At 42.8% G+C, this 16977-nt stretch overlaps 1 protein-coding gene across 1 annotated transcript in view; it reads right to left on the reverse strand.

Annotated features, from left to right (window-relative positions):
- Nucleotides 1-5059: 5059 nt before the first annotated feature.
- The window catches only part of dpy19l3 (dpy-19 like C-mannosyltransferase 3), a 72889-nt gene continuing 60971 nt past the window's right edge, over nt 5060-16977 (reverse strand). The window contains 3 exon segments of the mRNA XM_065952498.1: nt 5060-5469; nt 6368-6526; nt 11797-11929. Of these exon segments, the coding sequence (XP_065808570.1) occupies nt 5266-5469; nt 6368-6526; nt 11797-11929 (496 nt within the window). The 3' untranslated portion in view covers nt 5060-5265.

The following is a 16977-nucleotide window of genomic DNA, read 5'->3' on the forward strand; positions in this document are numbered from 1 at the left end:
CTTATAACTTCACATTGTTTCATAGTTTCATTGTATTTACACGGCACTGGCTCAGCGGCATTTTCTGTTTTTGCCGGCAGATTTCTTTTTTAAAGATTGGCACATGCATCAAAGCTGCACTCTAACATGAACACAAATGATCTGACAGTGAATGTAACAAAACAAAACGTCGGTCTGTATTGACTTCAACTCCTGCTCCGACATGCACCCAGACATCGATCTGAACCGCAGTTTAGCTGAGCCTCGACTCGGACTCCGGCGGCTTTAGACAGCATTGTTATGTGTCTGCTTTGTGTGCCATCTCGTCAATACATATCAAGTATCAGCGAGGATACTCTTTCACCTTTTCCATCCCTGTGTTTGAAATTCTAGAAGCAGATGCTGAAAAAAAACATCATCTCAATCTTCAGAGCTACGTAACATAGTGATCGACAACCATGACGAGCGAGACAGTAAATTAAACCAGCCGACAGAAACACCCTGAACACTCATGGTCTGCAGCAGAGATAGTTTCAATCTATTCATATACGATGGTCCCATTTAGAGTGAAATAAATGAGAAAGCAGGGTGCAAATGAGGCCATGTTCTTTCCTCTGACAATTAGCTACCATGGCAACCTGTCAACCATTAAAGAGCCGTCATGTTTCAACATGTGGTTTAATATTTCTGGCTCCAAACAGCCTTCACACCAGCAGCTCTAATGGCCAAAGTCAAGGCTTTAAAGTGGTTGTCTCCATCCAATGAGTGATGTCGCAGAGGCTACAGTAGTTACTCTTCCACTGTATATTTATAGTCTCTGGTCCTTATTCTTTTTTTTCAAAATGTCGTCGGCCTGCACGGAGCCCTCACCTCACCTCAACCCCATCAGTTACCTTTTGGGATATCTCTGAACAACAATGTAGGAGCTCGCTCTTATCTCAAACACCAGAAGTGGACTCTGAAACTCTTCTTCCAAAACCAGAAAAGTTCTCATTCCTACCTTGTTGTTCCCCCTATTTTAAGTTGAACTAAATTACTATGAACTCTGGGTTAATTACATTTTTTTCAAAGTAAAAACTTGGATGACCTAGCGACAACTTCCCCTCGGCTCCGCTCGGCTCACTCCAGCAGAACAATTTTCAACAACAGTTACAGACAATGAACACTACAGGTCACAAAAAAGGAAAGAAAATCATTTTGCATTGTGTAAAGCTAGAAATACTAAAGAAACATTACTGAAACATAAAGAGGACAGAAATATAAAACATGGAGCCAATGTGGTCCCAACCTGGGGGTCCGGGCCCTGAGAGGCTGTCTGCTCTGAGGCTGTCAAAATGAGATGTGCAAATTTTAAAGATAGAGTCAGTAGCTTTTACATAAAAAAAAAAACAACAACTATAAACTCATGCAAAAGTAATTCTGCTCAGTCATCACTTCTAGTCCTCCGTGGTGGTGACTGTGTCTGCAGAGACCCTTTCCTCTGACTGGATTTTCAGGAATTGATTTGGTTGACTCGGAGCTGGTGTGTTTCCTCCAGTTTAGGAGAGGATACAACTCAGCGATTGGACGAATATGACGGACCTGGACTGAGAGGAAAATATAATCGCAGCGAGGCGAAACAACACCCAGAAAGCTCGTTCTGAAACGAGGGTGAACCTTGTTTTTGCTTTTACCCTTGGAGGCGGGCTGTGAATTTGGCTTTTGGCTTGGTTTCTGGCACGGTTTCTGGCACATGTGCAACTCTTCATTTCTCGAGCAAAATATGAATTTAAGTGGCCTCATTTACTTTGGAAAAACATCCACTGCTCAGTTCTAAAAACATTTTAAAAACATAAACGAAGTGTTGATCTGAATTCTTCATGAGTAACACAAATAGTTTCCTTCGCTCCTCTTTCATTAAGAAAAAAAAAGAAAAAAGAAGCACCCGAGCCGGCTGCGTTATGAACTACTAATCCCAATATGCATGGAAATTAAGAATGCTGAGAGAATATGACATTAGTAAACTCTTATTAGGCAGAACATAATGGAATCACTTCGCTCTCGGATAAAGCAATCACACATCTCCTAAATTAAACATCCAATAATAAAAGGGTGGGAGCGGGGAGCTGTAGCTGCGGCACACTGATCTGATTGGTATGCATTACAACGAGGCCGCGGCTAACGAACAACACGTTATCAAAGAGCTCCACAACAAACCGCTGCAGGAGGGGTTCATGCATCTGCGAGTGTGTGGGTTATCAAAGACAGAGGTCCTTATTAACAAGTGTACAAATATAGGCAGACTGAGACGAAGGTAAGGAGCGAGCGAGGGGGGGTGTGAAGGTGTGTGTGTGTGTGTTGTACCCTCATAACAGCTCTTTGTAGCAGGCAGCTGGGACTGGCCGGCCCATAATTACAGCTCCAGCCTTTTAATCACCTTCTTCTTCTTTCTCTTTCTTTGGAAGGAAGAGAAACAAAATGCGAGGAAGGGGCTCAGATCATTTTGAATCTGTGTTTTGATGCACTCTCATCTCTCGTCTGCTGCTGTTTAAACATGAGTCTTTTCTGTCCTCGCCGCCCTCCCCGCCGCTCCTCCTCACTTTCTTCTCCAACCACAAAGCCTCAGTTTGATATGCGAGTGCTGCCCCCCTCTCTCCCTCCCCCCCTCTCTTTTACAAACTATTTTGGATTGCGGCGGGGGAATCAGCATCGTTGTCAGCCAGCCGCAATTTCCTCACCACTTACATCATTCATGTGTGTTTGTGTGTGTGTGTGTGTGTGTGTGTGTGTGTGTGTGTGTGTGTGTGTGAGAGAGAAGAGCGAGTGGAAAGGTGGAGGCTGCTGCTGATGAGAATCACAGAGCCGACAGCAATCAAAACAAAACAACACTGTCAAAAAATATCACTTGGTACCAGCTTTGACCTCGCTCTTAACGCCCAAAACACATTCGAGCAGCGGTTACAACCTCCAAACTGACTCAAAGAATTTCAGTCTTTCCTTTAAAGGGGGTAACCAATCAGATGCAGCTAAAATACATCTCTCCACAAATAGTGCCAAACTGATCTGATTCAAGCCAGTGGTCAAAGTTAAACAAACGGTGTAAACTCCCACAGGAGACAAAAACACATCCACAGGACGAAAACCTCACAGTCAAAGTTCGAACAGGAAGTGTGCTGGCTTTGAAAAAAGAAAAGAAAAGCAGGAAATATCTGCGAGCATTTTTTTGTCACAGAAAAAGAAGAAGAAGAAGTGTAAACCTCAAACAGACTCAAGTGCACATTGAATATTTTCAGGAGCTCAAAACCAAAACCGATCATTTCTTGACTTTTCAACAATTTCACCAAAGATCGGGTTCTGATTGGGTCGTCACATAAATACCTGCAAGGTCGAGAGAAACCTTTAGTAAACTTTTAAAAAGACATGGATGAAACTTGAAATGAGTCAAAACACATTTTAATCGCTGAATGGACTTGAGCTTGTAAATTTCTTTTCTAGCCCTCTGACTGTTTTTCTATAAAAACTTTGACTAACAGAAAGTTCTGTGAAGGTTAAAGTTCTTTAAGGTCTCCTCGTCTGTGAGGCTCATCACATCTCTGAGTTTACTTTGTGACATTAGCCCAAAAGCACACGTCGTTCTTTTTTCACTGCCGAGTATGAAGTTAATAAAATAATCTTTACTTTTGATATAACTTTTAAAGTTAAAGGTTTGCTGTTGTTGTTGTTGTTGCTTAAATGTTTTATTCTATTTATTCTATTTCTTTATTTAACAGGGATACATGTAATGAACTTCGCTTCATATTTGAAATATAAAGTAGACGCCATGCATACGGGTTTCTGGGCGTGGCTAAGGGCACACTCACACCAGTCTGCTCCGCTCTGTTAAGCACGATTGTCCCCCCTCCCCTCATTCCTCCACTGGCCTGCGGTCACACTGCTCCAGGACTAACCGGGCCTGAGCACGGTTACCTCTTAAACATAACGTCGCAACACAACACATGCATGGCTTTATGTGATCGTGAAGCGTGGGACTCAAACATTTAAAAAAAGGGGCACGGTGGAGTCCGATAGTCTGATAACACGACAGCTACTTCACTGACTTTGTGTCTTATTTTGAGTCACTCGAGTCGGATACATCCAGAACACTCTGGGATTTCTCGATATCGGTTGTGCTCGTGCATGAACTGTACCGTGCCAAAGCAAACCTCTTCAAAGCGTGCCAGGGCAGAGGAGGTGTACGATGCTTGAGCATGCAGCAGAGCACTCCCACTAGTCCAACGACCTGGACTTTGAGGGTGAAGGCTGCTTGGGCACGGTACGGATTGCCTAGTGTGAGTGCGCCCTCATTTGCACCCCCTGTCCCTGACTCGACTTTTAGGATGTTTTAATCATATAATAAACTTTGGAAACAATATTTCGGTTGTATTAATATTTCTTTAATAATACTAATTTGTGTTGTGTTTTATATCGTTGGAAAGCCTGATTAGTCACCTTTACAATGAGGTATATAACTTTTAAGGATAGTGCATTGTGGAAGGAGCAACACAGCTAAATGTGTGGGTAGTGCCCAAAAAAAACCGTGCCAAAATCCCCTGCAATGTTCTTCTGTTGGTGTTCACTCCTGCTACCCACACGTTTAGCTGTGCTGCTCATTCTACGACTGCATGATCCTTACAAGTTATACCTTGTTGTAAAGATGACTAATCAAAAACAGTGACCGAAATCACGTTTCCAAACTTTTGCTTGAGGAGTTTATATAGTTTTTTTAATGGACCTACATTTCTCTCAATGCTTGTCAGCCTCAGTAGAAAACAAAAGCTCAGCAGCAATGACTCATCCCTGTTGCGGTGGAAAGATAACACAGAGTGGTTCAGATGGAAACTAAAATATTAGTGTTTGCTCGTGGTGTTTCGGACCCTGCTGAGGGGGTCGTCTAGATGGTTTTTTTTGTTTGTCCGTCTGCAGCAGTGTGAGCTGGGAGGAGGAGGAGGAGGAGGAGGAGGAGGAGGAGAGCGGGTTGAAAGGTTGGAAGGGTGCAGGACTCCTTAAGGTGCTTCCACACTCTCTCTCTCTCTCTCTCTCTCTCTCTCTGAAACAGAGCGCCCCCCCCCCCCCCCCCCCCCCCCCGAGCTGGAAGAAGCCCCCGCTGCTCTCACAGCTCAGTTCACAGAGTCGAGTGTTCAAATAATAATGGTCGTGATCACAGCTGGGCTCGGAGCAGCGAGGACTCTTCTCTACTCCTCCGTCTCTCTCTCTCTCTCTCTCCCCTCCGGCCTCTGATGGAGTTTTTTTTTTTTTTTTACTTTCCTGCTACTGAGTCCCGCTGGCCTCTGACGATGTCTTGGAGCCTTTCTTGCGTTTCTTCTTGACTCTGTACACGTGGAAGGTTTTGTTTTGAAATGTTCTGGTGAAAAGGGCCGAGTAGGCCGCGTCCTCCGTCTGGATGGCTTCGCAGAATCGAGGGTGGGAGGCGGGGACGAGGTCGGGGTCGTTCTCTCCCGGCCCGTCCATAACCTGAAGGCACAGAGAGCGAGCGTGTCATCATCAAACAGCGACAGGAATGACAGGCAGCTTACACTAATGTCCAGTCTTAATGGGACCACCACGTGTCAATCAGTACATCATCAACACTGTGGAGATAAACAGCAGCAGGGTGATGGACGGCCTGTCAGACGCTCTGATTTCACTTTGCTCGTCTGCCAGCTGGATGTGACAGCACGTCTGCAGTGATGGATTCCTCACGAAAGCCTATGTTGGTTGATTATTTTAACATGTGCTGTGACGATGCAGCCCCCCTAAGAGGGAAGTACAACTACACATGAAGATGCAATGTCTAAAACAAACAAAGATAGAAGAAAGATATCGGCCAATATATTGGTATCAGATTTTTTTTTTTGATCGATATCAGTAATTGGCCCAAAAATGATCATATCGGTCGGGCTGAACTTACAACCACTGCAAAAACAGAAAATAGAAAAACAAGGTAGGTGTCAGCTGTCATATTTAATTAATTTAAGGTGATAAGATTGGGCAGAGGGGATCTCAGGTACTGGTAGAAAAAGAAGATAAGAAATATGGATTTAAGATTAAAACGGACAGAAAGCACCACCAGGTACGATGAAGAAGGGCGCCAGAAAGACGAGGAAACAACAGAAATAAACCAAAAAAAAAAAAACAGTGAGAGACGATGACGTGTGGACGAAGTAAAAGTATTGATCTGTGAGGAGGCTGCAAGCTTTCACCCAGACACACAAGCTGGCAGAGGAGATAACACACACACACACACACACACACACACACACACACACACACACACACACACACACACACACACACACACACACACACACACACACACACACACACACACACACACACACAGGCTGAGTCATGTTAAATAAATGCCACCCACATGTCCGTTGTTCAGGTCGAGCAGGTCTCTCAGTCTGCAGCCTCGTCTGTGTCTCCGCTCGTAACAGATGCTGTTTTCCAGAACCACGTAGTCGGCCCCGGTGGCTCTCAGGATGTCGTAGACCTCCTCGGGGGACCGCCGACCGTACACCTGATACACCTGCTCTCTCACACACAGACACGCACAGAATGAAAGTGGGTTTATTTAGGATTGTGTGGAGTTTATGATTGCTTTTTCTCTGTGAAAAAAAAAAAAAGATCTTCTGGCTTCGTAATTTACCACCAATAATGTTGGAAGGAGAAGAAAAAAAAACGCTCTCTGCTGGAACTCTATTACCAGCCACATTTATTTTCTGATGAAAGTCTGATTTGGATTCTATTAAAAAATGTTTACTGAAGAAATCTGATTGAAAACAAGTATTGGTGAAACTAAATCAGAGCGAGGGCCAAAACAACAAGTGTTAAACAAAACTGATCAGAACGATGTGGAATCAGACTTTTAATTTCACGCAGAAACGGATTTAAATGGACAAATCACGCAACCGCTAAGTACTGTAATAATAGAATCATCGTGTTTATCAGGAGAGAAAGTGAACCCAGCAGCAGTGAGGGAGGGGGGTTCGGTTTAAATGAGGGCAAGCACACCCCAAAAAATACCCTCCGATGTCACTGAAGCCAGACATGAGACCGATCCGATTTAATATCGTTATCGGGTCCTATAGTGACGTATCAGATATCGGACTGACGGCACTGATCCACGTCACAGGTCAAGAAAGATGGTGGGCACTTTAAATCTTCTCAACTCGCTCAGTCTCACTTTGAAGACGCTCAGACTGAACTGTAAGAAGTGTTTACAAACCGTCTCCATGACGACGTGCAGAAGAGATGGAACAGCTCCCTCTAAATGATCAAAATTACAAATCTTACACTTCAGATTAAGACTTTTAATTTGAAAACCTGACAGCTGTTTCTGCTTCCTGTTTGTATGTGAAGCCTTTGCCTTACACATAATACCGACAACAACAATAACACTGTTAGTTATGATCATAAAAATATCTGAATCAGTATCAGTGTCGGTGCATCTCTAGCTAAAACCACAGCTTTATGTTACGTTGACAGTACATTTTAGATTATTATTATAATAACGGGCCGTCAAAACTTCAAATCTCAAAACTCAACATCTTCCAACAGTTACAAGTTTAAAGAATAATTATGTTCTGTGTCCACTAATGAAGCTTTTAAATCCACACACAAATTATAGCCAGAGAAAAAAAAAACAAAGAAGAGAGAAGAGCCGAAATCACCATTAAGGAGCTTCACACACACGCACGCACGCACGCACGCACACACACACACACACACTCGGAGCCCAGAAGGTCTGCAGCAGTGTCGTGGATCATTAATGAACTCTACACTCAGCTCAGGTCGGGCCAGCGGCTCAGCACAGTGGACTCCCCCGCTGGGAGGCAAAACATGGAGTCAGCTATCCATGAGACGACCTACACACACTCAAACACACACACACACACACACACACACACACACACACACACACACACACACACACACACACATAATGTCCTGCTTGTTGTAAGAAGGAAATGCACAGGGGAGGATCAAAACCAAATGAATATTAATAGTCGAGCTAATTGGCTATCATGTTTTTCTTCAGCTTCATGTGCTTTTGTGTGCAGCGTGTAAAGCCTGGATGTGTTCTTATAAACGGCGTCTTTATTGTGTGAATTCTGTTTATCCTGCTAATGTGGTTCAAAGACAGGAAGTGCAAAGGCTAAAGGACCAACAGATAGCATCAAGGCAAAGTGAAGCAAAGAATTCAAACACATAAAGGACGAAAAAGCTTGAATACATTTTGTTAAACTTCTGCACAAAAACAAGTCTTTATGTAAAACAGACAGAATCAAATTGAAACGTTTAACTTCCTCAGGCTGCTCTAAAAAGTGGTTTCCTCTGCATCATGCATCAATGCAAAAACAAAACAGGAGACGCTGCATTAATAATGCATTTCTTTACATTACTACAGTAAGACGCACTAAAGTGAAGACCCCAACCGTCTCGTCTTTTTCCTACACTGCAGCACTTTCAGGCTCCATTGTTCCTCCATTACTCTTCAGTGGGAGTTAATGGATGCAGCAGGAGCTTCCTCTGGTCCCATATTCATTCACACAATCACTGCAGGTCACCGGCCCCCTTACACACAGAGCCCCCCATCTCCCACCCAGCAGGATACGAGCACAGAGCTGAGAGAGAGAGAGAGATGTGTGAGGCAGAGTGTCTTCAGCTGTCGAACACACACACACCTATACACACACACACACACACACACACACACACACACACACACACACACACACACACACACACACACACACTAAGCAGGAAACATGCTGTCACCGGGGTAACAGGAAGTTAAAGGCAGAATATTCAGATCTTGACTAAATAATAAACAAAGACATTTGGGATGAAGAATCAAACACACTCTGCAAACACTCAGATTAACATTCAGCTAACCTTCCTCTCATCCTGTCAGTCTCACAAGAACATTCAGGCTGCGTGTTTAAGTCTGAACTCTGTAATTGTGTCCACGCTCAGCTGTTACTACACTGAAAAAATAGATGAGAAAAAACCAGCAGTGATTTCTGCTGTTACATCTGAATCAGATTTAACATCACAGTGTGAAATCTACACAACGACTCGGATGCTAAAAATAAAAAATAAGAAAATTACCAAATTTTCCAAAAATAAATCTAAAAAAAAAAAGTGTCAGCTCTCCTTCAATCAAAAGAACACAATATGTTAACACAAGCAGCTGAATCAGATACTAATCTAACGGGAAGTATCTCATAACAGACAACTTAATTAGGCTAATTAAGAGATAATGATGTGAAACACACCATGAATAAAATACAGATGGTGACGGAAAAGCGGGAGCTTGTCAACTCTTGATTTAAGACATTTCTGAACACAGAATCATTTATTACAGCTTGATCGGGGGAGACTGGAGAGACAGAGGAGCACTTACACCTGAGCGCCGTGGGCTCGGAGAGATACCCGACCTTTCCCAAATAAGGCTGATAAAGTCTCTTTTGTGTCCTGGATTCTATACAAGGAACTTTGTTTCCCTCTGGTTAACCTGAGTGATGTTGTTTGTTTCCTCTGGTCACATTCGGTTCGTGTCAAAGAGGAGACAGTGTTGGAGTCTGGGTCGATGTGCGGCGTTTCTCTCATGACCTCGGTCTCCTTGGAAACGGAGCCTGTCCAGTGTTATCAGGACTGCTGAAAAAAGGCCGGCTGTGACCTTCAGCTCGTCTGGGTTTCTGCTCACCAGAAAGCAGCCCCTGCTGATTGGCTGTGTCATGTTACCTGATAGCATCATTACTGCACAGATTTGTTCAGCGCTTCGCTTTAACCTCGGCTCAACCGTCTTAAGTGAGACGCCAAATAAGTGACGTCCAAACCAAATAAGAGGATAGTCCCGCCAGAGGCCTGGAAAAGGGTTGGTTTTAACTCACAACACAAACACACACACACACACACACACACACACACACTGTAGTCTGCACCCTGGGAAGCGCCCAAATAGAGAATTGTTGTATTTTTCAGAACAATAACAATCTGTAGCACACTGCACATACAGTGAAATAAAAAAACCAGCTGGTTATACACTGAGGGTCATGGAGCGGCCTGTCTGACTATAATAAGGGCAGTATTGGACCACCTGGACGGAGAGAGGAATAACAGACTGCCTAATTGTAAAGAGGAACTCCTGAAAGAAACCTGGTATGATGTAGCAGGAGGAAGAAAGAAACGTGAAAGCAGTCTCCCTCAAAGAGTTCAACAAGTGCACAGAGAGCTCTCCTAAACACTGACGTTACCTGCAGAAGTTTTTAGTTCTGAAAATTGCGTGGGTTTTAAATAGTTGGGAAAATATTTTCTTGTTATGTCTTCAAAAAAGAGACTGAGGAATAAATAGAGATGTTCATTAAAACTTTGCTGGAACAACAAAGCTAGATGTGGCTGAAGACTTTTTCGCTGTATTTACTCTGAACGTACCGACGAGAGCCTCGCTGCAGCAGCGTATCAGAGCATGAGTCTCCTAACAGAGTGTGTGCATGAATGTATAGAATAATGTGATGCATGTGTTCAGATGTAATCATGTTAACTCAAGGTTACAATGATGTTGCATTGAAACGATTTATAGAAAAAAAAAAGATTTACTGAAAGACCGAGTGCACATGAAACGATCACAACACAGACCAACAAAACGTTTTCACTCCTCGACAGACGTGCTGGAGACTTTGTGGAGACATAATCACACACAAAAATGGGGAAGTAGTGGGAGGATGTGTGGGTTACTTTGAAGGCAATACTGGGTTATGAATTCCCTCAGGAGTTTGTGGTGTTATATTCAGGTGATCTGTTCACTGTGAAGATAAATATCTGATAAAAGATTGGCTCCAGGCAACAAAGCAGTCACCAGGAAATGGTGCAAAGAGGACCCTCCTACTTTTAGACACTGGGTTGAAATCGTTGAGGAGATACATGACGACATGGAGAGGTTCACACGTTCTGAGAATTCAACAATCAGAGTTTACAAAGAAAGGAGATAAATGGACATGTAAATTTACCTGAAATGAGCGTGATCTAGAAACACAGTTAAGCAGTGAGTACAGTATGTTATTCTTCTTTTCTCTGGTCCCTCAATTAAACAACTTTTATACGAGAGGGGAGGAGTCAGCCGGCCGTCCTGACGATGTAAACAAAGTGAAGATAGGACTCTGAAAACTCTGAAAACATCACAGACAGTGGGACTCGGGTGTTACACCCATTGTAGACAGTCATGACTCACAGAGTTATTTTCAGAGGATATACTTGATTTATACATTTAAGTGTAAAAAATCACATATTCAGCCTTTAAAGTCAAAGCTCTCTAGTTTGTCTGTGTTCAGCAACATGATTGATGTCAGATTATCTGTTCTGTTACTTCCCTACTGTTTCTCACTTCCCCTCTCATCCCTGACCATTAATGATGCAGATTTATAAACCATGAGGCCACATTGTCAACATTTTTCAACTTGCACAGACAGTTATGTGCATCAATTTCCTCTTCCTCAAAGCAAGAACAAAACCAATCAGGTTCCTTTATTGAATTTGTATGCAGCAGGGACGCCCCTTCATTTACCCCGGTGTTATGTCTGAACACACTTTAATAACTCCCTTTCTTAGCGAGCTGCTAATAGGCGTACAAATCACCATGACTCACTTTTAAAGCCGACACCGGAGAATCCTTTTATTTACTTTGAAAGGTACGTTTTCCACGTATTGTGTGTGTTTGTGTGTGTGTGTGTGCAGCCCCTCTGAGAGTCTCCCCTCCCCTGTGTATGTTAGACAGTATGGCACATCCTACAGTACCTGTTTGGTCCTCTCCCGCAGGTCTTTATCTTCATAATGGGGGTGGTTGGTGAGAACTCGGCCTGTGCACAGCTTGACACCGGCCAGCAGCTGCATGCTGCCTGCAAACACGGCCCTCTTAGGGGTCTTTGTGCTGTGGACAAACAGAGAGAGAGAGGAGGAAACATTATTTACTGCTACAGACGATATTCACCATAACAAGACTCAGCTATGTTTGAGAGCTCTGGGACTCTGTAAAAACACAAATAAGAACAATTTGAAGGAGATTAAAAAAGTTTTGGAGTGTTCACAGGTGCGTCTCGTCATTACAAAAGTTTGATTGAGTTTTTGTTATTCAGTCCACAAACAGCTTTCTTCATTTGCAGAACATATTGACGATGTGGTTCCAAGGACGGCAGCCATCTCAACATCGAACATTAAAAACTCTCTTTGTGCAGACGTACTCACACGGATGAGACGGACATGACAAGAAAGGAGGAGAAGCCTTGGTTGTGTGTCGACAAGCTCGATGACAAAGTGGTGTGTCTGCACGAACGTTTTAATACGCCTGCGTTTCCCCGTTCACCGAAGGTAACCTTACACGGCCTCTATTATGAGAGAACACAGGCACACATCCACGCTAACCTCAGGGTCACGTTTAATCTAAACTCTTGCCTGCACACAGCACAGCTCAGAGACACACAAAACTCATTGTATGTGCAAAATAGAACTTGCACTCTGACCTTCAGGTTTCATATTGTGAGCATAAGAAACAGACACAAAGCCTGCAGTATAATCAAAAGTTTAAGAACGGAGGATGATGGAAGTATGCTGGATTAACTACATGAACAACAAACATGCTAACAGATAGCCGTCCTGTAGCCATGACGCCACCCAGTGCAGCATCATTTGGGTTAATTCTCATATCTGATTGGCTGCAAGGCATACAGCAGTTCCTCACAACAGACACATGTTAAATAAAGAAATGCACTTCGAGCAGCCTTTATCTTTAAGATGTGGATCATCCTCACTCGCTCGCATAGAGGTGGTTTGACTTTGAAAAGACGGATGTTAGGGCGCCGATGGCTGACTGGCTAGCTTGTGCGGAGGCTGTAGTCCTCGAGGCGGATGGCCTGGGTTTGAATCCGACATCCTCATCTCTACAATAAAGGCACAAAAACAAATCTTTAGAGGAGGAGGATGTCATAGACCGGGATCAGACGGCTCGACGGCCGACTTGTTTCATCATTTGCAAATGAACCAGCGCACAGAACATGAAGAATATGAAGAATATGAAGAATATGAAGAACATGAAGAATATGAAGAATATGAAGAATATGAAAAGCTTCGGGAGTGAGCTGACGAAAGCGGCCGAGCGTCTCTGGTACCAACAGAACAAAAAACACTCTCAGCAAACTTTGGCAGAGTCATCCAGCACGAAGGGCAACAGATGGAAACAAATGTCAAACGCTCTCACCAATTACACTGCAAACCATACGCTGCCAAATCAAGTGGTCGAGAGACATGGTTCTTTGGACTACGTTGGACTCCAACAGACTCTCTGCCAAGCCTGGTTTGAAATGCTGCCGTGATAGGTTTTGTCGGCCATTTTGAAATGTTTGACTCAAACCTGGGCCGTATCCAAATTGTCAAGTACATACTCAATCAGTAGGCAGTACCTACTATCTGTGCTGCATACTGTTAGTACCTACTGTTCAGGAGGCAGATATTTGTTCCTACTTCTTCTGATTCATTCAGTAAGGAAGTGACGTCATTTACGTGTCCCAAACCGACCGCATTCACCCGTTTTTTTATTTTTTTTGTTTAGCTTTATTCAAGAAGAGTAATGCACATATACAGTCAGGTAAACAAAAAACAATATTACAATGTAAATCAAGTAAAAGATTAAATAACTAAATAATAAAGAAAAGTAGAAATGAAAGACAGTAATATACAGAATATAAAATAAACCAATAAAGACACATTTAAATAGTGAACTCATTATTTAAAGAGTTAAATCATTATTTAAAGAGTTAAATCATTATTTAAAGAGTTAAATCATTATTTAAATAGAGGGGGAAAGGTTTTATAATAATGCAGATATTTGTTATATTTTCTGTTGTTAATTAAAAGTAGTGATTTCAGTCAGGACTTTAACTCTAGATTAAAAATGGATTCTATTAATCCACGCTCGTTTTTTATTTTGATTTGGAGGCGGACGTGAAGTGGCGATTTACGTTTAATTTCGCACTGCATTGTGGGTAAAACACAGTTCATTTCCTGAAAGCACGCATCTGATCCATACTGCATAAAACCAGGAAGTTAGTATCCATACTGAAATGTTCAGTATACTGAAGTGGACCCAAACAATGACCACTGAATGACCACGAAGGTTCAGTATACTGAAACTCCTACTGAAAAGTACTGCCTACTGAACTGTGGATATTTGGAAAGGGCCCTGCACTGTTTGATCTCAGGACTTTCTCTGCTGATTTCAGTGCTTCTTTAAATTGTATTTTACATGAATGACTCAGTTTTAAATTGAAGATTAAAAGCTGTTTTTATAAGTTGTTTTCATTCATATCATTAACAACATCTAATGTACTTTTTAACAAGAGCGAGCTAGTACAACACTTTATTTTAACACATTTTTACATTATAAATATCGTCAATTAAGATTATCTGCAAAATTCATTAGGTGTGAATGTGAGTGTGGCTGGTTGTCTGTCTCTATATGTCAACCCTGTGATTGGCTGGTGAACAGTCCAGGGTGTAACCCCGCCTCTCGCCCAATGACAGCTGTGATTGGCTCTAGCCCACCATGACCCCAAACTGCACAAGTGATATAGATAATGGATGGATGAAGAAGATGTGTGTGTGCTTTATGCTGTGATGGGTTAATGTGTATCTGTGTATTCATACAGGCTCTCAGGCAGATCTGTGGGCTGATGTTTTGACCTCCTGACCTGCAGAAGAAGAAGAAGGTTATTCCCACTGTCACTTATCTCTGAGTGTGTGGATTTAATCGCTAACTGCATCCCAGGGGGGCAGCTTCCACCCCCTCCTACATGATTAACATTTTACTTTGTGTGTCAACTGTAAATGCCAAAAGTTCCGGCACGCTCCCCGCTGAGGTTACTGAAATGAAATATGGGCTTAATAAGCTCAATACTGTGAGTTAGAAGAGATGCTGGATGATTTCCTTTATTGTGTATGGGCTGGTGTTTGGGTTTGTGCATCTGTCTTTTGCAGAGTTAGCAGTAAATCCAAGATACTAAATAATACTTTGATAAGCTTCACTGGCGGCCAGATGGGAATTCTTAAGTGTAAGGTGTAATTAATATCTTAAAACTGCTGTAACCAATGTTTCCTGAACAGGCAACCCTCCAAGTCCCTACAGACTTAATGGAGAGGGATCATTGGCCTTGCCTTTGTTAGCTTCCACTGATCACATCTCTAAATGAATGCTTACAATGCTAAGTATGTGCTCAAATTTTCTCCAGTGTTTTCCAGAGCAACTTGATAAGGGTTAAAATGTCAATGTTGGCTCTTCAAAGATCAAACAGCCCCACGTAAAAGTGGCTGCACCAATCGAAGACGCACACCTGTTGCAGCAACATCTTAACACCCACTGTGCAGCTTCCTCACTGTTTACGGTTCAGCACACAGGACCTCGCCTCAGGCTAACGCCGACATGAAGTGACCGGCAGAGCATGCAAAGCAGCTGCCTCCTGCACATAAGATACAGACTGAATGAGCAAAACGTCCTGCCAATTAGAAGCTGATTTTAGCAACTGAAGGACCTTATCTTGGCCAGCATGCAGTGAGAGCTTGGCCAAACCAAAGCCAGCCTGAGAATATAACCTGATAAGTGCTGGCGCTCCAGCAGGTCGGACACGTTAACAGTGTCTCTGATGACTGTGTTGCAACCAAGCAGCAAAATGAAGCCGATGAGGGAATGCAAAAAAAACAAAAACAAATGCAGTTCCTTGATTGTCCTCTTGAGGCTGGCTGTAAAAGCTCCGGGTTACATACACACCCCATGTTGAAATGCTCATTTTGACAGCAGAAATAAACATGTTGTGCAAAATGAGGAGCGTTACTGATATAACAACAGGAGCGTTGCTGTTTGTCGAGATTCTCAAGGTGTGCCTCAAGTCCAAGTAAATGGTAAATAGACTTGAGTTTGTGTAGTAAGTATTGCGCTTTTCTATTCTTCTGACCACTCAGAGCTCTTTTTCACCGCAGGTCACACCTACACATTCACACACTGATGGTCGAGGCTGCTGTGGAGTGAGATCATCAGAGGTAAGTAATCCATTCATACGCCGCTGACAAAGCGGCGGGAACCATTTGGGGTTAAGTGTCTTGCCCTCTTGAGAGATGTCCGATTCTACCAACTGAGCAACAGCCGCCCCTGTCTTGGTCTGTTTCTGGTTTGATCCAAAGTTAGGTTGAGATTTAGCATTTTCAACACGTCGACACACCATCCTTGGGCTTCCAAAACTACGTCCATGTTTTATGAAGTCTATGGATCGCCACCTTCCACAGCTTTGTGCAGAGAGTGAAGGAAACAGTCACATGAAATAGTTTGATTCCTTAGCTGAGCCCTTCCATGGCCTCACAGCCCCATGAGGTTTTGCAGTTATCAACCTGATTATTTCTTAAAACCTTTCAAAAAACAAAATATGAAACGGGAAATGAGCTTTTGTATGTCCCTGATCACAATCGTAACAGTTCAGATAACAATGTCTAAAGCTGTCTAAAATCAATCTGCCCCTCGACATCAGATCCAGCCCATCAAATCAGTCAATGGATACTTATCAAAGCTCTGATTGTCGGCTTGGCAAAAAAGACTCATTGCAACCACTACGTGTTTTTAAAAAATAGCTTTTAACATTTCTCATATTTTGTGTGATCTTTTTGCTTTTCTGTTTTCCTTGTTTTCTGTAGCTTTTTTTGTCAATTTAGGTTTGCTGTGATTAAACATTGAAGTCACTTTATAAAGGAAATGAAAATCAACACACACTGTTCAGATTTATAACTGGAGTGTGTGATAACAAGTGCAACGGCTCCTTTCTGAGTCATGCAGGCGTTTGCCTTCAGAACTTATCACCTGCACACTTTAAAGGTCTTCAACCACTCCAAGCCCTCTTCATAACTTTTCCTTATTCCAGTCGTGTATCTAATTTACATTTATCT

The sequence above is a fragment of the Labrus bergylta genome, chromosome 3 (assembly GCF_963930695.1).
Source record: "Labrus bergylta chromosome 3, fLabBer1.1, whole genome shotgun sequence".
Taxonomy (NCBI): domain Eukaryota; kingdom Metazoa; phylum Chordata; class Actinopteri; order Labriformes; family Labridae; genus Labrus; species Labrus bergylta.